Source organism: Lampetra planeri, chromosome 31 (assembly GCF_965212315.1).
Source record: "Lampetra planeri chromosome 31, kcLamPlan1.2.h2, whole genome shotgun sequence".
Taxonomy (NCBI): domain Eukaryota; kingdom Metazoa; phylum Chordata; class Hyperoartia; order Petromyzontiformes; family Petromyzontidae; genus Lampetra; species Lampetra planeri.
The window spans coordinates 5,319,290-5,344,654 of record NC_136137.1 but is presented as its reverse complement, the minus strand read 5'-3'; the positions used below and the strand labels follow the sequence as shown (position 1 = coordinate 5,344,654).

At 50.9% G+C, this 25,365-nt stretch overlaps 1 protein-coding gene and 2 long non-coding RNA genes across 3 annotated transcripts in view; 1 reads left to right on the top strand and 2 right to left on the bottom strand.

Annotated features, from left to right (window-relative positions):
• The window catches only part of LOC144729134 (uncharacterized), a 350,979-nt gene that overhangs the window by 305,278 nt on the left and 20,336 nt on the right, over positions 1-25,365 (bottom strand). Inside the window, exons 2-3 of the long non-coding RNA XR_013587635.1 lie at positions 23,994-24,276; positions 17,487-17,821 (exon numbers count right to left, since the gene is read on the bottom strand). This is a non-coding gene — a long non-coding RNA (uncharacterized LOC144729134). The remainder of the gene's footprint in view (positions 1-17,486; positions 17,822-23,993; positions 24,277-25,365) is intronic.
• LOC144729133 (cyclic AMP-responsive element-binding protein 5-like) overlaps positions 1-25,365 on the top strand; it is a 125,976-nt gene that overhangs the window by 97,483 nt on the left and 3,128 nt on the right. The window contains exons 4-6 of the mRNA XM_078609091.1: positions 22,149-22,448; positions 24,037-24,252; positions 25,015-25,120. Coding sequence (XP_078465217.1) covers positions 22,149-22,448; positions 24,037-24,252; positions 25,015-25,120 — 622 coding nt within the window. The remainder of the gene's footprint in view (positions 1-22,148; positions 22,449-24,036; positions 24,253-25,014; positions 25,121-25,365) is intronic.
• LOC144729125 (uncharacterized) lies at positions 14,727-17,358 on the bottom strand. The gene is made up of 3 exons (XR_013587631.1): positions 17,199-17,358; positions 16,156-16,222; positions 14,727-15,066 (listed from the first exon to the last, which is right to left on the bottom strand). It is a non-coding gene; the product is annotated as an uncharacterized LOC144729125 (long non-coding RNA).

Genomic DNA, 25,365 nt, shown 5'->3' with positions numbered 1-25,365 from the left:
TGTTAGTCTATGGGTAGTGTTAGTCTATGGGCAGTGTTGAGTCTATGGGTAGTGTTAGTCTATGGGCAGTGTTGAGTCTATGGGTAGTGTTAGTCTATGGGCAGTGTTGAGTATATGGGTAGTGTTAGTCTATGGGTAGTGTTAGTCTATGGGCAGTGTTGAGTCTATGGGTAGTGTTAGTCTATGGGTAGTGTTAGTCTATGGGTAGTGTTAGTCTATGGGTAGTGTTGAGTCTATGGGTAGTGTTAGTCTATGGGTAGTGTTAGTCTATGGGCAATATTGAGTCTATCTATGGGTAGTGTTAGTCTATGGGTAGTGTTAGTCTATGGGTAGTGTTAGTCTATGGGTAGTGTTGAGTCTATGGGTAGTGTTAGTCTATGGGTAGTGTTAGTCTATGGGCAATATTGAGTCTATGGGTAGTGTTAGTCTATGGGTAGTGTTAGTCTATGGGTAGTGTTAGTCTATGAGTAGTGTTGAGTCTATGGGTAGTGTTAGTCTATGGGTATTGTTAGTCTATGGGTAGTGTTAGTCTATGGGTAGTGTTAGTCTATGGGTAGTGTTGAGTCTATGGGTAGTGTTAGTCTATGGGTAGTGTTAGTCTATGGGCAATATTGAGTCTATGGGTAGTGTTAGTCTATGGGTAGTGTTAGTCTATGGGTAGTGTTAGTCTATGGGTAGTGTTAGTCTATGGGTAGTGTTGAGTCTATGGGTAGTGTTAGTCTATGGGTAGTGTTAGTCTATGGGCAATATTGAGTCTATGGGTAGTGTTAGTCTATGGGTAGTGTTAGTCTATGGGTAGTGTTAGTCTATGGGTAGTGTTAGTCTATGGGTAGTGTTGAGTCTATGGGTAGTGTTAGTCTATGGGTAGTGTTAGTCTATGGGCAATATTGAGTCTATGGGTAGTGTTAGTCTATGGGTAGTGTTAGTCTATGGGTAGTGTTAGTCTATGGGTAGTGTTAGTCTATGGGTATTGTTAGTCTATGGGTAGTGTTAGTCTATGGGTAGTGTTAGTCTATGGGTAGTGTTGAGTCTATGGGTAGTGTTAGTCTATGGGTAGTGTTAGTCTATGGGCAATATTGAGTCTATGGGTAGTGTTAGTCTATGGGTAGTGTTAGTCTATGGGTAGTGTTAGTCTATGGGTAGTGTTAGTCTATGGGTAGTGTTGAGTCTATGGGTAGTGTTAGTCTATGGGTAGTGTTAGTCTATGGGCAATATTGAGTCTATGGGTAGTGTTAGTCTATGGGTAGTGTTAGTCTATGGGTAGTGTTGAGTCTATGGGTAGTGTTAGTCTATGGGTATTGTTAGTCTATGGGTTGTGTTAGTCTATGGGTAGTGTTAGTCTATGGGTAGTGTTAGTCTATGGGTAGTGTTAGTCTATGGGTAGTGTTAGTCTATGGGTAGTGTTAGTCTATGGGTAGTGTTAGTCTATGGGTAGTGTTGAGTCTATGGGTAGTGTTAGTCTATGGGTAGTGTTAGTCTATGGGTTGTGTTAGTCTATGGGCAATATTGAGTCTATGGGTAGTGTTAGTCTATGGGCAGTGTTGAGTCTATGGGTAGTGTTAGTCTATGGGCAGTATTGAGTCTATGGGCGGTATTGAGTCTATGGGCAGTGTTAGTCTATGGATAGTGTTAGTCTATGGGCAGTGTTAGTCTATGGGCAGTGTTAGTCTATGGGCAGTGTTAGTCTGTGGGCAGTGTTAGTCTATGGGTAGTGTTAGTCTATGAGTAGTGTTGAGTCTATGGGTAGTGTTAGTCTATGGGTATTGTTAGTCTATGGGTTGTGTTAGTCTATGGGTAGTGTTAGTCTATGGGTAGTGTTAGTCTATGGGTAGTGTTAGTCTATGGGTAGTGTTAGTCTATGGGTAGTGTTAGTCTATGGGCAGTATTGAGTCTATGGGCGGTATTGAGTCTATGGGCAGTGTTAGTCTATGGATAGTGTTAGTCTATGGGCAGTGTTAGTCTATGGGCAGTGTTAGTCTATGGGCAGTGTTAGTCTGTGGGCAGTGTTAGTCTGTGGGCAGTGTTAGTCTATGGGCAGTGTTAGTCTATGGGCAGTGTTAGTCTATGGGCAGTGTTAGTCTATGGGCAGTGTTAGTCTGTGGGCAGTGTTAGTCTATGGGCAGTATGTATATTGAATTTATTTCGCACCGTACCTAACCAACCGTGCTAATCGATGGCCACACATCAAGCCCATGGGAGCACAGTTCCATTTTCTTACTCTTTCCAACTGAGGGTTGAAAGCTGTGTGTCTGTCCGTGTGTCTATCCGTGTGTCTGTCCGTGTGTCTGTCCGCCCACCAGGGTGCAGTCGTGGCGAAATGTTATCTCCTTTGCCTGATCGACAGGAGGTCGTAGGTTCGATCCCCACCCTGACGCTTGCTGTATATTTGGAGTTTGCATATCTCTCTACCCGTGATCACGTGGATTTTTCTCCGGATCCTCCAGTTTCCCCCCCTCCACATTCAGAATCGACATCACACGTTTAGAGCATTCGCTGCTATACATTTCCACGTTGATAAGCCACTTCGTTGAGCTATCATTCGTGGCCGGGTCGCTTCTGAAAGAGAGCTACGCAGTGGGCCTTCCCTGCTGAAATAAAAAATGTTTCGATTTAAAGCTTTCGTGACCGCAGGGATTCATCTTCTTGGTTCTTTCGGTAAAGTCACGTAGAAGGGAAGTAATAAAATAATAAAAATAAAATATAACAAAATAATTCTCACGACGTGTCAGCCACAACGCAAGCAGCCGACGGCTTTACCGAAAGAACCAAGAAGACACATTTTTTTTGTCTATAATCTTAGTTTAGTTTCAGTCGTGGGCAACAGGGTCGCGATAGCGGCCGTGAGGACCATCTGACGTGGACGAGGCGACGCGGGTAAGTGGACCGCACTTCTCCTCCTCCTCCACGTGCATCCGGGAGTCAGACTTTTCTCGAAAATAGAATTGGGCACATTTTAATTCGGGGTCATGCAGCTCTGGCGAGAGGGGAGAGGAGGGGGGGCGAGGAGGGGGGGGCGAAGGTGACACCCGTAGTTTGTGAACACGGGGAGGAGAGACACCCCCCCCCCCCTTCGTGCCGCGGAGGGGTTGGCAATGTCTTCTTGGTTCTTTCGGTAAACTCACGTAGAAGGGAAGTAATAAAATAAGAAACATATAAATAATAAAATAATTCTCACGACGTTTCGGCCACAACGCAAGCAGCCGTACTCAGGTGAAGAACAGGTCTGTCGGAAAGACAGCGTCTGAATGCCATTCAGACAGACCTGGTCTTCACCTTGGGACGGATGCTTGCGTTGTGGCCGAAACGTCGTGATAATTATTTTATTATTTTTTATTTTTCTTATTTTATTACTTCCCTTCTACGTGACTTTACCGAAAGAACCAAGAAGATGAATCCCTGCAGTCACGAAAGCTTTAAATCGGGTTGACAACGCTTGAAGGGGGCGCACCGGTCACCCTGCGTCGCGAGCGCGGGTGAATTGTGCAGTGGGGTGAACCCACTCGATTTGAAAAGGTTGCCCTCGTCGTAATTCACTTGTTTTAAGGGAGCCAACAGACTACTTACTGCCGTGTCTGGGCAATCTCAAGGCGAGCGCTGTCCGTGTGTGTGTGTGTGTATGTGTGTGTGTAGTGTAGCGGTTAGCGCGCTGCGCTATGAACCCGGCGACCCGGGTTCGATTCCCGCTCACGGCTAACACCAGTGACGATTATCTGAGCCGGTCCTGGGCTTCCCCTAGGTTCACTCAGCCTTAAATGAGTACCTGGTGCGGTGTGTAAACATCGCCACTGGGGAGACAAAGGTGGTCGGGCGTGGTGCTGGCCACCCACCCCCTCGTGTGCCGTTCCGGTCTTCATAGGTGCTCGCTAACAGCACTTGCCCCTACAGTCTGTTAAGGCTATACGGGGGATATTTGTATATGTGTGCGCGGGCGTACGTGAGTCTATCATTGGGAGCGGTAGTGTAACGGTTTAGCGCGCTGCGCTACGAAACCGGTGACCCGAGTTCGATTCCTTCTCACGGCCAAAACCGGTGACGATGATCTGAACCGGTCTTGGGTCTCCCCTAGGTCGACTTGGCCTCGATTTAGTAATTGTAGCGATGCGCAAACATCGCCCGACTCGCGAGACAAAGGCGGCCAGGCCATGGTGTTGGCCACCCCTCCCCCTCGTGTGCCACAGTGCCGGCCTCCGTAGGTGCTACTCGCTCGCAGCACTTGCCCCAAAAGTATGTTAAAGCCTATGCGGAGGGATCTTTGTCTTTGTCCGTGCGAAGACACCGGATTGTCCCAACGCAGGGCTGCGATGGTGACAGCTTGGCGGAGGTGTTCATCCAGCAGTGGATTGATCGTGGCTGATTATTTTACATTTTTAGAGAACCTCTAAACCAATAGCGACTACACCGATACTGGTCGCTGGGTTCACAGCGCATCGCGCTAACCACGGTGCCACCACGCAACTTTTTGTTTTACCATGATCACCGTGGATAGGCACAGAGGGTTCGGAGCAGAGGTGCGAACAAACGGCCAGTAACAAACGGCACTTTCAAAGATGCAATCCAAAAGAGTGCAGCACGTTTGCTTGAATCTAGCAAGGTTGTCAGTTGGTGAAAGAGACGCAGGGAAGGAATTCCAGAGTGGAGCAGTGCGAGGGGAAGAAGCGGAAAGAGAAGTGAGGTGAGTGGGTGGGTGAGGGAGTGGGTGAATTAGCGATTGATCAAGTGGCTGACTCCGTGAGTGAGTGGGTGGGTGGGTGAATAATTGATTGTGCGAGTAGGTGGGTGGGTGATTGAGTGACTGCGTGGGTGAGTTGGTGAGTGGGTGACTGTGTAAATAAGTGAGTGGGGGTGACTCTGTGATTGAGTGAGTTAGTGATTGCGTGATTGAGTGACTGCGTGAGTGAGTGGGTGGCTGAGTGAATGAGTGACTGCGTGATTGAGTGTATGATTAAGTGATTGAGTGAGTGAGTGACTGGGTGGATGAGTGAGTGACTGCGTGAGTGATTGAGTGAGTGACTGTGTGAGTGACTGTGTGAGTGACTGGGTGGCTGCGTGATTGAGTGACTGCATGATTCAGTGTGTGATTAAGTGATTGAGTGAGTGACAACAATGTGAGCAATGTTGAGAAGATGTTGATGGGGATTTGGGAAGTTAAAGAAGAGCGTTGGTGCAGTTTCCCCGTTAGATTCCTACTCAGGCCACGTTGGGGGCTCTGGTCTGACCCACGGGCTGCTGTTTCGTCTCGTCCACGGTGTGCTCAAACAACACACGAGGCACTCGCTCAGCCACCCACCCACTCACGCATTCACTCACTCAGGGACTCATTCACTCAGCCGCTCACTCACACAGTCACTCACCAGCTCACCCACTCACGCACTCATGCACTCACGCAGTCACTCATGCAGTCACTCACTTATGCAGTCACTCGCGCACTCATTCACTCAGCCGCCCACTCACGCAGTCACTCACCAACTCACCCACCCACGCAGTCACTCGCTCAGCCACCCACTCAATCACGCAGTCACTCATGCACTGAGCCACGCAGTCACTCACTCACGCAGTCACGCACTCATTCACTCGGCCAACCACTTACACAGTCCCCACTCACTCACCAACCCACTCACTAACGCAGTCACTCATGCACTCACCCAAGCATTCACTTACTCACGCAGTCACTCACTTATGTAGTCACTCACGCACTCATTCACTCAGCTGCTCACTCAAGCAGTCACTCACCAACTAACCCACTCACGCAGTCACTCACTCAACCACCCACTCACTCACGCAGTCACTCACTTATGTAGTCACTCACGCACTCATTCACTCAGCCGCTCACTCACGCAGTCACTCACCAACTCACCCACTCACGCAGTCACTCACTTATGCAGTCACTCACGCACTCATTCACTCAGCCGCTCACTCACGCAGTCACTCACCAACTCACCCACCCACGCAGTCACTCGCTCAACCACCAACTCACTCACGCAGTCACTCACTTATGTAGTCACTCACGCACTCATTCACTCAGCCGCTCACTCACCAACTCACCCACTCACGCAGTCACTCGCTCAACCACCCACTCTCTCACGCAGTCACTCACTTATGTAGTCACTCACGCACTCATTCACTCAGCCGCTCACTCACGCAGTCACTCACCAACTCACCCACTCACGCAGTCACTCACCCACGCACGCAGTCACTCACGCAGCCGCCCACTCAATCACGCAGTCGCCCACTCGCCCACCCACCCGCTCACGCTCCGAGTGCTGCAACAACAACAACGACAACGCCGGTGTGTTGAGTGCGCGGTCGCTGCCCTGCCAAAGTGGTACCACGTGTTGCCGAGCCCTTTGGGGGGGGGGGGGGGTGGGGGGCTCAGCACGACGAGGGCCGTTGGATGTGCGCCGAGCTGGCCACACCGGCGAGATAACCCGAAAAGAGAAATGTCAAATTGTAAATGTTGTGGCTTGGCTCTCCAACACACTGGTGTGCTGTACTAGTGACGAATTGGCCACGTTCTGTTTACGTGACAACCCTTACTAGTTGGCTGTGTCGGGTGGTGACGGGTTTAACGACACGTTGATATATTTACGCGATCTAACCCAAAAAAAAACCCGTATTATGGATGATATTGGTCGCGAAATCCGACTACGTGTTAAACTCGGACAATCCGCTTGGTTTGCGGATGGGATGGATTATTATGGCTCGGAGAAGCTACGGGTTGGCGGTGTTGCTCGGCGTTCTTAACATCCTCGATGTTACGACCGCCAGAGTAAGACCAAGCGAAGCCAAGGGGGGGGGGGGGGGTGGTCGGTTTGGCGTGTATTTGTGTGTGTGTGATTGGCAGCTCGCTAACAGCACTTGCCCCATCAGTCTGTTAAAGGCTATTGGGGGGAGGGGGTCTTTGTATTTGGGAGCTGTAGTCTGTTTGGGGATTCGTGCGCCGCGCTACGAACTCGGCGACCCGAGTTCGATTTCCGCTCACGGCACAACAACTTGCGACGTTCATCTGAACCGGTCCTGGGCCTAACGTAGGTCGACTCGGCCTCGAGTGAGTACCTGGGGTGGAGTGTCCAAAAAAATCGCCACTGGGGAGACAAAGGCGGGCGGGCGTGCGTCTGGACACCCACCCCCTCGTGTGCTTGTGCCTATCTTAATCAGTGGTTCTCCCTAACAGCACTTGCCCTAACAGTCTGTTGAAGGCTATACGGGGGATCTTTGTCTCTTGACCCATCTCCCTCTGCTGTCGTTGAGCTGTAAGTGCGAACAAAAGGACGTGGAAGGCCAACCTGCTCGGAGTTTCTGCCTGCCGAGTAGCCCTTTGAAAATAAAATACCTCCTTAGCTCGACGGGCTTTTGTTGTTGTTGTTGTTGCCAGGTAAGGCTCCGCTGAGCTATGTAGCTATTATTCAGAAGCGACCTGGCCACGAACGATAGCCCAACGAAAGGGGAAAACCGGACGGGGAGGACCCGGAGAAAAATCCACGCGACCACGGGGAGAGAGACACGCAAAACTCCAAATGTACAGCAGACGTCAGGGTTGGGATTGTACCCCGACCCCCTGTATACCGGGCGAGGTAGACACCCGGGAATTTAACTTCTGCTTTTGATAACTTCTCATTCTCGAAGCCCCCAGTCTTTTCTTTGTGACCCAACGTGTGCGGTCCACCCCCTTCCAAATGTTGTCTGCCAATTGTTCTTCCATCCGAATCTCAAAAGTGGTGACGCACTGCACGCGCCTGATGGTTGCGGGGGAAGAAAAAAAACCTTCCGAGTGACCGTCGAGAGAATCCCGATTTGAATGGATGCGCAGGGAGCTTGATGTTGGGGGTGCGTCTTACTTTCCGGAGCGTCTGACAATTATCCATTCAGTCTGCTACATTCTATCAGAACAATGAAAGTGGATGCGTAGGTAACATTTTAACCACGCCGTTCAATCCTCTGTCTTAATTATCAACTTTTTTTTTACAATGGATACATCCTTAATAGACAGCCTCTAATGTAATTTTTCCAACGTGTGTGTGTGTGTGATTGCGTTTAAGAGTGGGGAGCGGTGGCACGGTGGTTTGCGCACCGCATTACAAACCTGGCGGTCTCGGTTCAGATTCCGAGGGCCGGGCTGATAGCAGCAGTGAGTGCTATCCTCGTCAGTTCTGGGCCTCCCCTTGTTCGACTAGGCCGCGAAAGAGTAACTGACGCGGTGCATGAACATCAGCACCGGGGGAGACAAAGGCGGCCGGCCGTGTCGGCCACACCACCTCCGCGTGCGTTGCGCCGGCCTTAATACGTCGCTCGCCAATGAGCGCCTTCCCCGTCGGCCCCGCATGGCCACGTGGGTGATATTGGCCTTCATTACGTCGGTGTACGGGTGCTCGTTACGTCGTCGTTGCGATCATGTTTCGGGAGTGTGTTCGCTGCTGGACGTCGAGCGATGGGGGGGGGGGGGAAGGGGTTGCCTCGTGGGCAGGTGCCGGATGGATCGTTGTTTTGCAGGAGCGTGAGAGATGGCCTTGGCTCGGGGAGAGGCACTCATCCGGCTGTTGATCGATCATAGCCGACGATCACTCTTGATACCATCAGAAGGAAGGACCATTCATCTGACAGTGGGTTAGGCCGTGGCTCATGTTGATTACTTAATAGCATCGCCAGAAAGGCCATTCATCCAGGAATGGGTAGGTCGTGGATCATGTCGATTACGTCATACCATCAACGGGAAGGCTTCATCCAGCAGTGGATTGGTCATGGCCGATGTTGATTACTTAATACCAGCAAAGGGAAGGCCATTCAAACCAACAGTGGGTAGTAGATCGTGCCTGGTGTCAGTCACTTAATACCATCGACAGGAAGGTCATTCATCCAGCAGCAGATAGAACAGGATTTGATGACAATCATATCATCACCGTTAATTTTTAGCGGCGAGCGACACGCCTATTGTTGTTGTTGTTTGTGTTTTGTTGCACACGCACCCAATTAAAAAAGACACGAGACGATTGATTGAATGAATGACGCCAGGCTGATCCACTGATAGATGACTCGTGGCCGTGGCAAACGAAGAGATGGAGGGGAGGGGTAGTAAATGCCATTTGCTCTGTCAAAAATGCCACAGGGGGGTCTTTATTTAGTGGGTGCTGAGCGGGCAAGACCTGGTTTAGTGCCTCGTGTAAGAAAGAGACGGGCGCGGGGGTGGGGCTTAAGCTATAGGCCACGCCACTTAGCGAAATAATCCCTGTCCCATCGTTGCACCGATCCCATCGCATGCCCCATGGCGTGCTCGCCAAATCTCTGGAACACGGGGGGTTTTACGGTGTCCGTAGAAGCCGTAGATTTACATAGGGGCCGTAAACTACCGTGGATAAACGCAGACTTAAAATAAAGACTACTGGAATTACACACAGAGGAGAGACCTCGTGGACTCGCTCGGAGACGCACAGACTTACTGAAAATCCATGGATTCCACACAGACCAATGGACTCGCATGGAGACCCATAAGCGAACGTAGAAATCCATCGACTTGCATGCAGAGCTGTGTACTCCCAGCGGCCCATGGACTCAATCAGACCAATAACATATTCTTAGGTTTTTTCGGTAAAGTCACGTAGGTAAAAACATTGATACAGCTGTCGTGGCTGTGACGGTACCACCTGAAGACGGAAGCTTGTGTTGCCTCCGAAACGTCGTGATTTTTATTTTTATTTTATTTTACTTTTAATGTTTTTACCTACGTGACTTTACCGAAAAAACCTAAGAATATGAATCATTGCAGTCACGAAAGCTTCAAATCCAGACCAATAACCTCACGTAAAAGCTGCATAAACTAACACAGAAAGCCATCGATATTCACAGGACCCATAGAATAGCACGTGAATACACACGGATGCATAGAGAGATCCACTGACATATAGACCCATAGCATAACAGATGGGTTAGAGAGTTGGGGTTTTACAGTGTTCAACCATAGACCAGAATTCACGAAGCACAACTTTCGTTTTTACTTTATTTCCAACGGTGCGGTGCCTCTGCCAACCCTAATGTAGGGCTGGCACGACTTGCTTGTAGGCACGGATGCTTCGGAACAATTTTTAATTTTTTTGGAGGTTTGGGGCCAAGTTGCCACGGGAGGGAAGGGTTTGGGGGGAGCGGCGGGAGGGTCCGTGTCAAATATTATGGGTGTAACGATACATCCTTCGCCGTCATCATCATCAGTCATGGTCAATCCACTGCTGGATGAAGGCCTCCCCCAAGCCCGCTGACACAATAATAATAATAATAATGCTCCACCCGGCACCTGCCCACGAGCCGATTCCGTCGCTCCATCTCGTTGGTGGGACGCCACCTCGGGAAGCGCTCCGTGTCCTTGGCCGCCACTCCCGCCGTTAGTGCTGACCGTCCGCGAATCGTCCCATAGAGCCACGGATAGAAGGGACGGATTCGATGGTCGTTCGGGCGGGGAGACTGGCTTCTGCTTTCGGAGTGTTTTAATATTTTGGGCAATCGTTTCCCCGGTAAATCCACCCCCCCCACTTTTCTCGACGGCAAGTCCCCCCCCCCCGCGCCGACAAAAGCAACAGCACTTTATAGTCAAGAATTCAATCTTGATTTGAAGCTTTAGTTTCGTGACTGCAGGAATCTTTACTCTCTTGTTCTTTCGGTAAAGTCACGTTTCGGTCGCAACACAAGCGTCCGTCATCTGATGACGGACGCTTGTGTTGCGACCGAAACGTCGTTCTATTATTATTTGTTGTATCTACGTGACTCTACCGAAAGAACCAGAGAGTTTCGTAAAGAATTCCTTCCAGTTGGTTCTCAACCTTCACGGGAATGATTGTGACGCCGTGTCACACACGGACAGGTGGCCACGAAGACGGCCAGACAGGAGTGGGGTGGGGGTGGCCTTCATTCAGCAGTGGATAGATCATGACTTCCGTGGATAGATCACGATGGCGCGGTGACAGCGATGACAGCACTGGATGCCAATCGTGCATCCCGCCCCGTGCCTCTTGTGTTCCTTGGACGCGCGCTGGCCGTGTGCGTTGTTGTGTGAGCTGTGCGGAGTGTTACATTGCGTCTCGTATCGCTGCAGATGCCACAAAGACTCTTAATAAGCCAGGGGATTTGTCACGCTCGGCGGGGGGGGGGGGGCGATGAAAATATTATGATTCGTTGCCCGAGAAACGCAATGAATAGCTCATTTGTTTATCACTTCAAGTGCGAGTGGATTCTTTTCGCGATGTGCAATTCCTACCGGTAACGTTTTGGGGATTTTGTGTGTGGTGTGCCGATCTACTGCTGGATGAGGGCCTTCTCCCCCGCGTCGTGTCAGTGCGTGGAGGTTGTTTGACCATACTTGACCGCGCTGGTTCAGTTTTCGTAGTGCGCGTGTCGAACCGATCGACGCATTTCGTAAAATGAGCCACAAATTGAATACAACGGTTTTTTTACTGCGGTGAGAAATTTCAGAGTAAACTAAAACGCAACTTTTATTTTATTTTACCAATTAAGGCTATATAGCTATTCTTTAGAAGTGGCCTGGCCACAATTGATAGGTCAACGAAGTGGCTTATCATCGTGTGGAAATGTAGAGGAGCCAAATACTCTAAATGCGTGTTGATTCTAAGTGTGGAGGGAAAATCCGGAGGACCCGGAGAAAATTTCACGGGAGAGAGCGAGAGACACACAAACTCCAAATGTACAGCAGGCGTTGGTGTTGGGATTGGACCCACGACCTCCTGTATACCAGGCGAGGCAGTTAACATCTCGCCACCGCGGCGCCCCAGGATACAGTGTCATTTGTAAGAGTTGGACCGGAGTCAAACACGGCCAATGCAAATTAAGTAAAATATTTTCGAAATGATACCTATACGATGTGTACACGTACAGTCCCTATGTCGATCCACTGCTGAATGAGGTGCCTCCTCCCCAGCACATGTCACAGTAGTGGAGCGGTCACTTGGCAATACTCCACCGCACCAGTCAGTGCGGGTGGTTAAAAGTGGGAAGCAGACACGGGAGCATAGAAGTACACTGCCCGTCAGCTGCCGAAAACAAGCTGCCCTACGTGGCGGTCACCCATACTAGCGCTGTGTGGTAGTGGGGGTGGTTTGACCATACTTCGCCACATGGGCCCGTGCGGGTTTGATGAAGGGGGTGGGTGGTGCCAGGACCCGGCTCCAAGTATCACTCGCCACCGATGATCGCCGTGGCTGGGAATCGAACCGCCGGAGGTCTCTGGGTTCATAGCGTGGCGTGCTAACCATTGCGCCACCGCTCCCCACCTCTAAGCCTCAATCATTGCCGAATTATTGAAGAAAGGTGCAGAGCATTGCGAGTAAAATGGCACGGATTTAAATTTTATTTTCGTTGGATTTCAGGGTAAGACGGCGATGAAAATTGCACGGAGTGTGCAACACTTCAATAACGTTGGTCTATTGCCACAGAGCACTCCGAGTAAAAATGTAAATCCGTTAATATCTGGCAGAGAAATCCCCGCTCCAACAAAACCCACCGCTAGCCCCACCAAGTTACAGCGGTCGGCTGCAACAGTTGCGTTTTGTCATAATACGCGATGTGCGTTTGCACACTTGTACACGCGCTCTCTCTCTTTCGACATCCACTGCTGGATGAGTGGCCTCCCCCATGGCATGGCTGGTGGGTAGGGGTTATTTAACCATACTTCGGCACGCTGGTCGGTGCCAGGTTGTGATGCGCTTTTCGACGACAGTATTCGCCCCGGGAGGGTTTCCATGGTGCGTTTCCACACGGACGCAGAATGCGACCCCGTTATGACGCATAACGTGATTCCAATTTTAATTGTTTGCATTTGTTTATTCGTGCCGTCCATGGATATACAGACATTCTTAAATTCTCGCCGCACTTTTCACAAACGCATTTACCACCGCATTAAATGAGGACTCGCAGAAAGCAAGCATGTAGCAAGTACGAGTCGCAGTTATTAGAATAATAATATATAATTGAGCGTAGGTATGGGATGGGATAGATGAGCAGATGGATGGATAGACAAATCGACAGGTGAATGGACAGATAGATGGTTCAGACACTCAAACGGTTAGGTAGATGTCTAGACATATATATATATAGACAGATGATTATGGATATACAATTGGATATATGGACAAATGTGTAGATTGACAGACAGATGAATGGATGGAAAAGTGGGTAGATGGACCAAGAGCTGGACATGCAAATGGGCTCAGTGAAAGTAGATTCGCATGTTCACGATACGTCCTTTGAATCGCACGCGCAAAGACTCCATCGTATTTACGGCCCACGCAAATTACACGCACAAGTTTTTAAAAACTGTGTGGGCCGTTGGACCAAACCACGAAACGTTTCGCCAAAACGTCGCCGACTTAATCCCTGCTGCGGTTATCCGTGAGAGAGTTGACTACGATGAGGGCGGGAGTGCCAAGGCCTGCTACCTACGTGATCAAACACGCATGCACACGTTTTGCTATATATAGCGTAAGGTGCACACATCGCATACCCCACAGGATGTCCTCGTTGTTTGCGAGGATTGCGTTGCCGTGATGCTCATGAAAAGCAAAGTTCGCTGAGAATGATATTGGCCTACAAATGGATTGCCTAAATAAGCTACAAAATACAGTAAAACCTTTGATCGCGAGTAACTTGGTCTGCAAGTGTTTTGCAAGACGAGCAATTTTTTAAAATAAATATTAATTTGATAAACGAGCGAGGTCTTGCAATACGAGTAGTACGTGTATATACGCTTTGTCTGTAGAGTGTCAAGTGATCACCACTGATATACGAGTGCTTTGGATTACAAACACGTTTCCGGAACGAATTATGCTCGCAATCCCAAGGTTTTTCTGTATGTGAAAATAATCTCACCATTGGGCCTCAGTGCTTTCTCACATCATTCTCTCACTCTCACATTTCTAACTTTCTCATCACTTTCTTTCACTCTCCATGCAATCGAGTCACGTTCCACATGCCATTCGCGGATGGTGGAAAATCGCGGACAGCAGCTTCATGAATAACAATGGAATAGCGTAACGTGAATATGCACACGTGGGTCGTACAAGAGTGCGTTACAAATAGGGTTTTCGTTGTCCTTCCTGCCGACCGCGTTTTTTTTCTTTTTCGGGGACGGGTGAAGACACTCGCGAAGCTGGAAACTCGCGAACCGAAAAAGGGGGGAATGCGCACTCTTCTCCCTCCCTCTCTGCCGCAGTTGCCAGATGCGTTTTGCTTGGCTTGCGAATGTGCCGAGGATGAAACCGCTCCACCACTCCCAGATGGAGATGCCAAGAGGACGGCGCCATTCAATGGGCAGGGTCCAGAACATTGCTCCCCCCCCCCCCCACAGCGCTTGCCTCGGGCTCCCTGGCGGCATATCGCGCACCATTTATCCTGCCGCAGTGCGTCCCCTTTGCCGGAGGGAAACAAAAATAGATTTGTATTCCGCCATCGCGAACCTCAATTTGTCTCCCTCCATCGTCCGGATTTGAAATTCAATTTGCTTAGCAGATCGCTCCCTGGATGCGCCACGCAGCAGCGGGGAGATGTCATCTCCCTCGCCTGGTACCTGGTACGCAAGATGTCTGCCGGCCGAGTCACCCATGACAGCGCTTCTTAGCTCGACGGGCTTTTTATTCCGGGGGGGGGAAAGAAACTTACGATCCCGAGTCTTCCGATTCGCAGCAGAGTAGGCCAAAAACAACCACTCATCTGGCCCCCTCTAGAACCTTCCCCCCCCCCCCCCCCCCAGGCGAAGGGCCCTTCTGCCGGCGGTGGAATGAGCTACTGCACCTTTGCTGTCGTCAGCGTGTCCGAGCGTTGTCCATCACTGGCGCATTCTCGCTCGAGCAGTCGCACCAGGTGGGCGGGTACCCCTTCCCCGAGGCATCCGAGCGGACGGCTCGGATGCTCGTGGATGCGTTCGGAGGCGGTGCTTGAGGGCAGGTGTGCTCGTATCCACGTTGAACTTTTCTCACGCCGTACATAGCCAGCGGCACGAGTGGGTGGAACACGTTCATGTGGGACGGGTGTGAGACACGGGGATGGTCGACGTGACTCAGACGGGCCGCTGTTGTTCTTCGCGAGAAGAGAGAAAAACTATAAAAAAAACCGCACTCCATATCGCGATGGCTGTTGTCATAGCAAATGAGCGAGGGTGTTATTGTGACCAGCAGCATGGCGAGTGGGCGAGTGGTTGGCACACCAGAGGAGCGTGCGAGGTTCACGGGAGAGCGGTAGCCACGGTGGTGCAAGCAAGCGCCGAGCGCGCCTTCTCGTTCAGCGGAAGCGAACGCCAATCCCACCCCGCCCCGCCCCACGTGAATCACCATCCACACAGAGAACCGGCCGCGTGTGTGCGTGTTGAGAAACACGCTCATTTTTGGAAATATGCTTAAGCGGAAAATTACATGTACACGTGGATTGTGAGCGCGCGTGTTCTTTGCTCATATGTATATACGGGAAGAGTGAGTGTAGTAGCGGTCAGGACCCTGCCCTACGGACCACGGCGAGCAGAGTTCGATTCCCACCCACGACCAACAACAGTGCGAACGACCGAAGCGGTCGACTAGGTCTTGAATGAGTATCTGCTGCGGTGCGTAATCACGAGTATCACGTGTGGATTGACAAGTGGCCTCGCGACGCTCGGAGGGTGGCGCAGTTGTTACGATACTCCGCTATGAACCCGGCCCACCCCAGTTCGATTCCCCCCCCCCTCCCCATTTACGGCTAATATCAGTGGCGAGCGATATTTCAACTAATCCTGGGGCCTCCACATACCCCTACCACCTTCACCGACCAGCGTGGTGAAGTATGGTCAACCAACCTCCAGAACATACACGATAGGGAGAGAGAGCTTTCACCCAGTCGTGGATTGAGAATGACCGGGATTTGTCAATTCGACAATTGTATTTATTTAAGGGGCATGGAGTTTCAGGAGGCATTGCAAGGGGCATATGAAATGCCACTTGATGTGCAATTCAAAACGGATCACAATTTGTCCTCGGTCAAGCCAAGAGTTTGCAAATCGCTGCAATTACACAGCACTAAACCCTCAAAATGTGTTTATAATTACGTTATTTTTTTTGTTGTAATTTGCACATTAGGCGAACGACTGCGGTCTTGGGAAAGTGGCACTTAAAGCTGTAATTGTCTGAATGTACTCACCGCACTGAGCTGCTAGGTGGGGGGCGGTAGTCCAGTGGTTGGCACACTGCACCATGAACCTCGTTACCTAAACACGATAAGGGAGGTAAAACTGAACTTTTAAACTATTTTATCAGGTAAGGCCTCACTGAGCTATTTTATTATTTCAGAAGCGACCGGGCCACAAATGATAGCTTCACGAATTGGCTGACCACGTGGAAATTTATAGCAGGTAAATACTCTAAACGTGTGATGTTGGTTCGAAATGTGGAGGGGGAAAAACCAGATGACCCGGAGAAAAATCCACGCGATCACAGGGCGGGGGGGGGGGGGGAAGAGACACATGCAAACTCCAAATATACAGCAGCAGGCGTCAGGGTCAGGATCGAACCCACGACCTCCTGTATACCAGGTGAGGTAGTTGACATTGCTCCACCGCGGCTTGCCATTTGCATAGCGCACTGCGCTGTGAACTAGTGACACAAGTTCGATTCCAAGCCTCGGGCGAACGGTGGCGCGTGATATCTCAACCGGGTTCGGGTTCATCCCGCACCGTCTGTAACAGCCCCGCAGTGACCCCTGCATGGTGAAGTATGGTCACCTTCCCCCCCCCCCTCCTTGTTACCGACCAAGCACGGTGGGGTGGGGGGGAAGACTCCAATCAAGCAGTGGAACGACGACGAGAGGTGCAAAATTCCGCCTTCGATTGTCGTCAAGCGATTCAAAAGCGTCGCGGGCAAAACGTAGAAACGCCACACGCGGTGCGCGCTTTGCCCGTCGTGCAAATCTCGGCTTGGACGGCTTGGCACGCTCCTGGCGGAGTCCACGCGTTAAATCCCAATTCACTACCGGACGCAAATCACCGAAGGTGGGGAGGAGGGGGGGGGGAGGTGCTTTGGTGTAAATAAACAAATCAACGCGTGCAATGAAAGCCATCTTTTACCCGCGTAAAAATACGATATATAAAAGCCACCGCGTGACTTGCCGTCGAATTCCGCGCCGTGCATCTCAATTAAAGCAGCAGCGGAGCAAGCGCCTCCTTCATTTCTCGAGCTGTTATTTACCGGCGGTGATGAGGGCGTCGCTTTTAAATATCTTCCTTCCTGGCAGGTGGGTTTTTTGTTGTTCTCGTTGTTGTCGTTATTGTTTGTCGTCGTTACCGCGGCGATAAATCCCGACGTTAAGAGTGCCACGGTAAATCAAGCCCCGCAAGGCTCGCCCCTCACCGCAGGGTTAGGGGTGGGTGGGGGGGGGGACCGGCCGGGAAAGGTGACAAAATAAAGTTACAAAAGCGCGCGAGCGGAAACTTTTACCGTCGGCGTGGCCGCGGGTGCCGTGAAAACGTCACTCACGTGCGCGCGGAGGCGGTTGACCTCCGTCTCACCGTCTACGCTTTGCGCGCACTCGTTCCTTCCGTGCGGTTCTCGTCGTCGCCTTCATCATCGTCGCCTTCATCATCGTCGCCTTCATCATCGTCGCCTTCATCATCGTCGCCTTCATCATCGTCGCCTTCATCATCGTCGCCTTCATCATCGTCGCCTTCATCATCGTCGCCTTCATCATCGTCGCCTTCATCATCGTCGCCGTCGACCAGGATTCGTCCACTGTTGGATTAGGGGGCCAACCCAAGGAAACAGTTGCCCCGTCGCTCACAGCCCTGGAGATGAAACGATCCACTTCCGAGCATCTGGATGTGCAAACGATACAGACGAAGCGAGAGAAAAATACAAACGAGTCGGCTTAAAGAGTAAGCAAAAAAAATTTTGCAATTATTTTCATTCTAACCCTAAACTCGTTAAACTCGCATCAAATCAATGTGTGAGGACGGGCGTTTTTTAAAGCCATCAACAAGGGGGTGGCAAAGTCTTTACGGGAGGGTTGTAGCGGATTATTTACGAAGAGTTTGTAGACAATTTCGCAGGACACGGACAGAAATCACCGGCGGCTTCACCCGCGTTGGCGCCAGAGTCAGGCGGGGGGCGGCAGAGCCGTCGTTCGCGACAAAGTCACCGAGCAGCATCAGCAGCAACAGCCCCAGACATCAATCCCAGAGCGTAAAAAACTCAACTCATTCGTCATTAACATTGATGTCTTAACAGACGGCAAATTTACATTCATTTCTGTTAACGCTGCATACCTACACCCCCCCCCCTCCTCCGTTATGCCCGTGTCGATCTCCGCCTACGTTTACGGGATTGTACCCAGGTGTTGTTGTTGTGGGTACACGATGTCCGACGTTTTGCAGCTCGCAGTGCATCGCCCCGTGTCGGATAGCGGCCGCGGAAGAGCACGTCACAGAACTACCTCCGAGGTCACTTCATCCGCGCAAATGGGGCACCGCCTGTTAATGCCCTGCTAAACCTATTCAAGTGCCAATCACACTCAAATGTTTAATTCCCAGTGGTAATCTATCCAAACTAGTTTTTTTTTAAAAAACAACGAACTTTTTTTGCGCAATAATTCCTGACCCACGTACCCTAGACCATCACCCATTGCATTTGAGAAGCGGGATTTGGATGGCCGAAGGTATTTTAGAGGTATTTTACACACGCACACACTGCACCGGTCTACTCAATTTGTCATTTGAGGCCGAGTCCACCTGGGGGAGGCCCAGGTACCGGTTCAGATAATGCTCACCTGGTGTTGGTGACAATAAGCGGGAATGGAAACCCGGTTCGCCCTGAGACCCCCCCCGCCACAAGCGCCACGCAAGTGACGACGTTTCGTGATCTCATCGCCACCAGTGAGCCCCGCGGCTGCTCGACGGCCTGATGGATACGCCCCCGGTGGTGGGGGGGTAGTGGGGGGTGGTGGTGAGTTGGAGTGGGGAGTGGGGGGGGATTATCCGGCCGTGTCCCCTGCGACTCCGACCGGAGTTTCCTACTCGCTGCTGGCGGTGCGCGCTTAGCGAGGCGGCCACCTGGGCCCCCTGCTAATCCCCCCCCCCCACCTTCCCCCACCACCGCTGGCCGCCACGACGCAACAGGCGCAGGCTTCGATCGTCGCGAGCCGACGGGCGCTTTTTGACAGCCTGGGCTTTTCGGGACAATGTGCTGTGTGTGTGTGTGTTTCGAACTTCTTTCGCGTTGAACGTAGCCAACCGCGCTAATCGGAGGTGTGTGGGGGGGGGGGGACAACGGCTGAAACACACAAAGCCGTTCTGAAGAAATGGAGTTTTCAATTGAGATGATTTGAAAGTGCTTCCTTGTTTCGGAAGGAAGAGCGTTTTAGACAGCCGCAGAGGCGCATCTGAAAGCGCGCAATGGAGTGACTCGTCTTTGTTTGATGGTTAGCACCACTCAGCCCGAGACATCTGTCAATGGCTCGATGTTAACTACCTCGCATGGTATACAGGAGGTCATGGGTTTGTTCCTATCCCTGACCACTTCATTTGGAGTTTGCATGTTATCTCCGTGGTCGTATTGGTTTTCCCTACACAATGACTCATCTTCACACGGAATATAAACATTTTTTTTCACGTTACAATTTTGAAAGACTAATGATAACCGCTTTGTAAATCCACTGCTGGATGAAGCCCCCCTCCATGTTGTTGGTCACATCGGTTTTTTGACCATACTTCACCGTGCTGGTTCACTGCAGATTGGCTAAAGAGGGCGGCTCGGCACCGGTTCAGATCGTCGCCACCGATGGCAGCCGTGGGCGGGAATCGAACTCGGCTCGCCGGGTTCATTCACGCGGTGTGCCGACCCGCAGTCTTACCCTAGATTTGAAGCTTTCGTGACTGCAAGGATTCATATTCTTAGGTTTTTTCGGAAAAGTCACGTAGGTGAAACATTTAAATTAATAAAAGTAAAATAAAAGGAAAATCACGACGTTTCGGAGGCAACACAAGCTTCCGTCTTCAGGTGGAACCGTCACAGCACGATAGCTGTATCAAGTGAGAGAAATTCCAAGAAAACAGTTCTTGTATATATACTGGTTGAGGGTGGGAGGAGCCAAGGTAGGCCCTGGATATTATTTTTGTGAGGCTCGGTGCGGCTGAAGCACGCTGTTAGGAAAGAGCCTTTGTTGTGTAAACTAGGTGCGGATGAATTTTTAAAGCTTCCTTGATCAAACCCTCATCGCTCCACGTCTCAAGTCATTCACGCCAACACCACTTTTTCCCTCGATAAATTATTATCAATCGCGTATTTATGGGGCTCTTCGTACGCTCCATTATCTCCAGACTTGTGCTCCGATGTAACATGTGCAGCTGTCAGCTTTCTTAGCCGGGCTTGTGTGTGTGTGGGGGGGGGGGGTGATGATGCATCTACCATCAATTCTTTACACTCCATCGCCCCGCACCCTCCCCTTTTCAGCTGCGCGTGAAGTTTTAAGTCCGTTACGTCTTTAAAACAATCCCCGCGGTAGTCCCTGGGCTCTTGCTCAACCCTCTGATCTCACCTTCACCTGGAACTCCCACCCCCCGTCCTCCTGTTACAGTAAAGGGCACAGCCCCCCCCCCCCTCTTTCAAGCTGTCATCAATTTCCGCACGATTGGAGGTCACCACCCGCCCACCCCTCCGGTGCCGCCACTACTCTGCTTTCAAAACATTCACCGCAAGATATTCTCGCTCCCTCCCACACCCCTGGTGCTGTATCTCCACTCGTTCCTGTGCGCTGGGGTAAAGTGTGGGAATTCCTACACCCCTCTCTCACCTCTCAGATGTCTCTCTCTGGAAGAGCTACCCCCCTATAGTGGAGGTCGACAACCCAAACTAACAAAGGAGACAAATTTTTTTTAAAATTTCAGTTAAACCCTCAATATTTCCAGAGCTGCAATTCATGCGCACGACTGTCACACGAAATGGTCTTTAAGAGCCGCGCACCGAGCTGTTGGCTCTGGCTCGGTGACGACCTTGCAGGAGCATCGAAGTGGCCTACATCTTCTTTTTCATGTGGAGGGTCGGGGGGTGAGGCGGGGGGGGTGGGGTGAGGTCGGGGGGGGGGGGGGTGAGGCGGGGGGGGGGTGAGGCAGGGGGGGGGCGTGAGGCGGGGGGTGAGGCGGGGGGGGGGGTGAGGCAGGGGGGGGGCGTGAGGCGGGGGGGTGAGGCAGGCGGGGGGGTGAGGCAGGGGGGGGGGGCAATGCCAGAGGAAGTCTGGGTAACTCTCCACGCGAGGGGAAACGAGGAGAACGCCCCCCCCCCCCCCACACACACACTGATTTGATGAGATTCTCACGATTTTAGGATTGTAATTAAAATTATAATTGAATTTTTTGTACTCGTTTATATTATTTCTTCTCACAATCCTAAAATCGTGAGATTCTCACGATTTTAGGATTGTAATTAAAATTATAATTGAATTTTTTGTACTCGTTTATATTATTTCTTCTCACTTAATCGGTATCGTCTGGACATTCAGATGCTAGGAAGTGGAATCGTTCTATCTCGGGGCTGTGAGGTGAGGGATGGCAACTGCTTGCTTGGGGGCCCTCATCCAGCAGTGGATGAATCATGGTGAATGACGACTACGATGACCGTCATCAGGGCCCAGGATCGCAGCCACGACCTCCTTGCGCACCAGCCGAGGGGGAGATCACACCGCCACCTTGTCGGTGTTGTGGAACATTGAGTCTGAGATACCCTCCCATATGGGGGGGCTTCCTTAAGCCAGCAGTGGCGTGAGCCCAGCAATTGCAGGGCTGCGCCTTTACCGTTAATCGTCATCACCATCATTCATGATCGATCCACTGCTGGATGAAGGACTCGCCCCCCCCCCACCCCCCAAGCTGTCACCATCCACTATGATCACTATCCACGTGGCATCTTCACAGGAACCGATTTTTTTTACTTCCTACAATGAAGTACAACATATCCACCCTGGCCAATTAACCGCCCACACTCATCGCGCGATATATGCCCACCCGGGGCCTAATAACCTGCCATTCTTAGAGACGTCCACATGCCAGTGCAAGTCTGTTGCCTTCGGTAATTTAACTGCGTCTCATTTGTGCGTTGAACGTCTTTGCGTGCGGTACGCGCTAATGGGAGGTGCGGGATTTGTCTTTTCAGAGGCTCAAAGCTTGCCTGAGTCAGCAGCAGCAGCCGCCTCCACACCTGCCCAACGGAACCATGGGGATGATGGCACCGGGCATGGCCGTGTGTGGGCAAACACAGCCCCTACATCACCAGCCCCACGTGGCTCACCCTGCCCAGCACCACCACCACCACCCGCACCACAACCACCACCACCACCAACCTCCGCACCTCCCCCATCACCAGCAGCACCACCACCACCAGCAGCAGCAGCAGCAGCACCACCACCACCACCACAACCCCCACCACCAGCACCACGGGCCCACGATGCAGCAGGTACGAGCGTGCACGCGGAGTTAACACAGCGCTACTGCTTTGCTTATTACGTCCGCATTTTATGCATGTTCAACATATTGTGGGGAGCCGTAGTGTAGGGGTTAGCACGCTGCGCTATGAGCCTGGAGACCCGAGTTCGACTTCCCGCTAATGGCTAACACCGGTGACGATTATCCGACCGATCCTGGGATTCCCTAAGGTCGACTCAAATGAACACCTGGTGCGGTGTGTAAAAACATCGCCACTGGGGGAGACAAAAGGTGTTCAGGCATGGTGTGTTGGCCACCCATCCAATTGTGTACCGTGCCAGCCTTGAAAGGTACCTGTTAACAGCTATTTGGGGCATCTTTGTCTTGAAAATCTTTCAATGGACGTAGCGAACCGTGCTAATCGGTGGTGCTGGGGAAGGACACATTAAGCAAAAAAGCAGTTCTAAAGAAATTATCTTTCAATCTAGTTTTAAAAGTGCATAGCTCTAGAGGCTTTCGAAGGAGTGTTCCAGACGGCCGCAGAAGCGCATCTGAAAGTGCGTGGCGATGCGATGACCGTCTTTGTTCGGCGGCCAGCCAAAAACCGCTGCTGTGAGGATGACCGGGAGTTTTCCTGATGGTTTATGCCCCTTGACGAGATCAGCAAGTTAAGTCTATAACAGACTGTCACCGCTTCTACAGCGCCCCTTCGGAAAAATAGGACCGTATGTTTCCCCTTAGCACAAACATCCACTTGCCGATGCGTTTTCTCTGTAAAAAAAAAAAAATCCATATTCAAAACAGGGTTCACAACAGGTGAACTTCGACACGAAAAATACCGCTCGAGATAATCAACAGCGCCACGTCACATCAGAAACCAGACTCGATTTGATTAGTCGGAAGCAGCATTGTAAAAAAAAAAAAATCGATCCTCCCGGAAGCGTTCCATTCCTCGGCTGCTGCTCCCTCCATTATTACCCTCGACCGTCGATAACAAAAATTAACCCGTAAAAACTAAGTTTTTCACTATAAATCCTTTATATGCGTGGCATCGGTTTTATTTTATTATTCATTTGTGTTTTTCTTGAGTAAGAGTTTCATTTTTATCACATTGGTATTTTAAATAAAATATGAAAAAAAAATTTTCCTAAAAAGTGGAAAATTTTGGAAAAAAATTTTCACGAAAATAAATTGTCACGCACAACGAGTCTGTGTGCAAAATGTCAGCTCGATTGGATCACGGGAAGTGGGTTAAAAAACGACCGAAAGATTTGCACGGTCGTAAGCGCGCAAGCAAGCAAGTGAACTTAATATAAAGTATTTAAAAATAATTATCGTTATAACGATAACAATACTCGATTTAAAGCTTTCGTGACTACAGGGATTCATCTTCTTGGTTCTTTCGGTAAAAGTCACGTAGAAGGGAAATAATAAAATAACAAAAATAAAACATCATAAAATAATTATCACGACGTTTCGGCCACAACGCAAGCAGCCGTCCTCAGGGTGAAGAACAGGTCTGTCGGAAAGACAGCGAAAGAACCAAGAATGTGATAATACTTATTATTATTACTACCATGCATCGCTGTGACGAGCGTCGCTGTTGGGCTTCCGCGCAGCTGCCGCTCGTGGCGACGCCGCAGCCTGGCGGTGGTGGCGGTGGCGGTGGCGGGCGGAGACGGAGAGTCCTGGACGAAGACCCCGACGAGAGGAGACGCAAGTTCCTCGAGCGCAACCGCGCCGCCGCCACTCGCTGCCGCCTCAAGCGCAAGGCGTGGGTGGGCTCGCTGGAGAAGAAGGCCGAGGAGCTGACGCAGACCAACATGCAGCTGCAGGTGCACGCGCGCTGTTGCGGTCCACTTACAAAAACAAAGGGAGCTTTTGTAAAGGAGCAGCCCTGCAATTGCTGGTGATAAGGCTTCACTTGGGGTGGGGGAGGCTATGGGGAGGGGGGGGTGGTAGTCTCAGGGGGGGGGGGGGGGGGGTTCTGCCTCCAGTGTGGATAAAAGGAAGGCCCCTGTGGCAGTGACTTGAGAAGTGGTTCTGCGACATCAAATTCCCCAGGGGAGAGGGTGGGTGGGGGGGGGGAGCTATTCTCCTGGTGGAGTGATGCAGTGCCGAATGGATATTTCTTTCGGTAGGAATGTCTGGACAAGGATTGGGAGCGGTGATGTGATATGCACGCAAGGCACATGGGTGGAGAACAGCACTTGCTCCCCCAGTGCCGGATTAAGCTAGTATGTGGGGCCTGTAGCATGTTATAACTGGCCCTACATTTAAAAAAATATTAAAAACACAAATGTTTAACTTGCATAGTAAAGTAATTGTGTTTTTTTCATTTGCCAGATAAAACAAAAAATCGCTAATCTTAAACACCCAGTCGTTCATAAACGTTGCAGGCAGTATAGTACTGTAGTAACAGAGCAAGTGCAGAATCACTTTACTGGAATTGATTAGCTTGAAAGCATTTAGCGCGGGGCCCTTGAAAGTGCGGGGCCCGTAGCTACTACATATGTAGCTACTTTTGCTACTAGGATAATCCGGCACCGACTGCCCCAACAGTCTGTTAATGCTGTCTTCGTTTGTGTCTCCACCAGAACGAGGTGGCCCTGTTAAGAAACGAGGTTTCCCAGCTGAAGCAGCTGTTGATGGCGCACAAGGACTGTCCTGTCAGTAACATGAAAAAAGCACAGGGCTATCACGGTAAGGCCGCTCACACGAACGCCGCTCGCCAATTTCTCTGCCACACACCGACCGTCAAATTAACGTCATCCATTATAAACACGCACACACACACACGTATAATATACGAATGCAATGACGTCACCTTACTCGATTTTAAAGACGGGAAATCAGGAATACTTCAACAGTTCTGGCAATCGCGGACGGGCACCACCATAGGTTGCTACGGTATTACTGTACGGTGTGTTGCTCCGATTGCTCTTGCC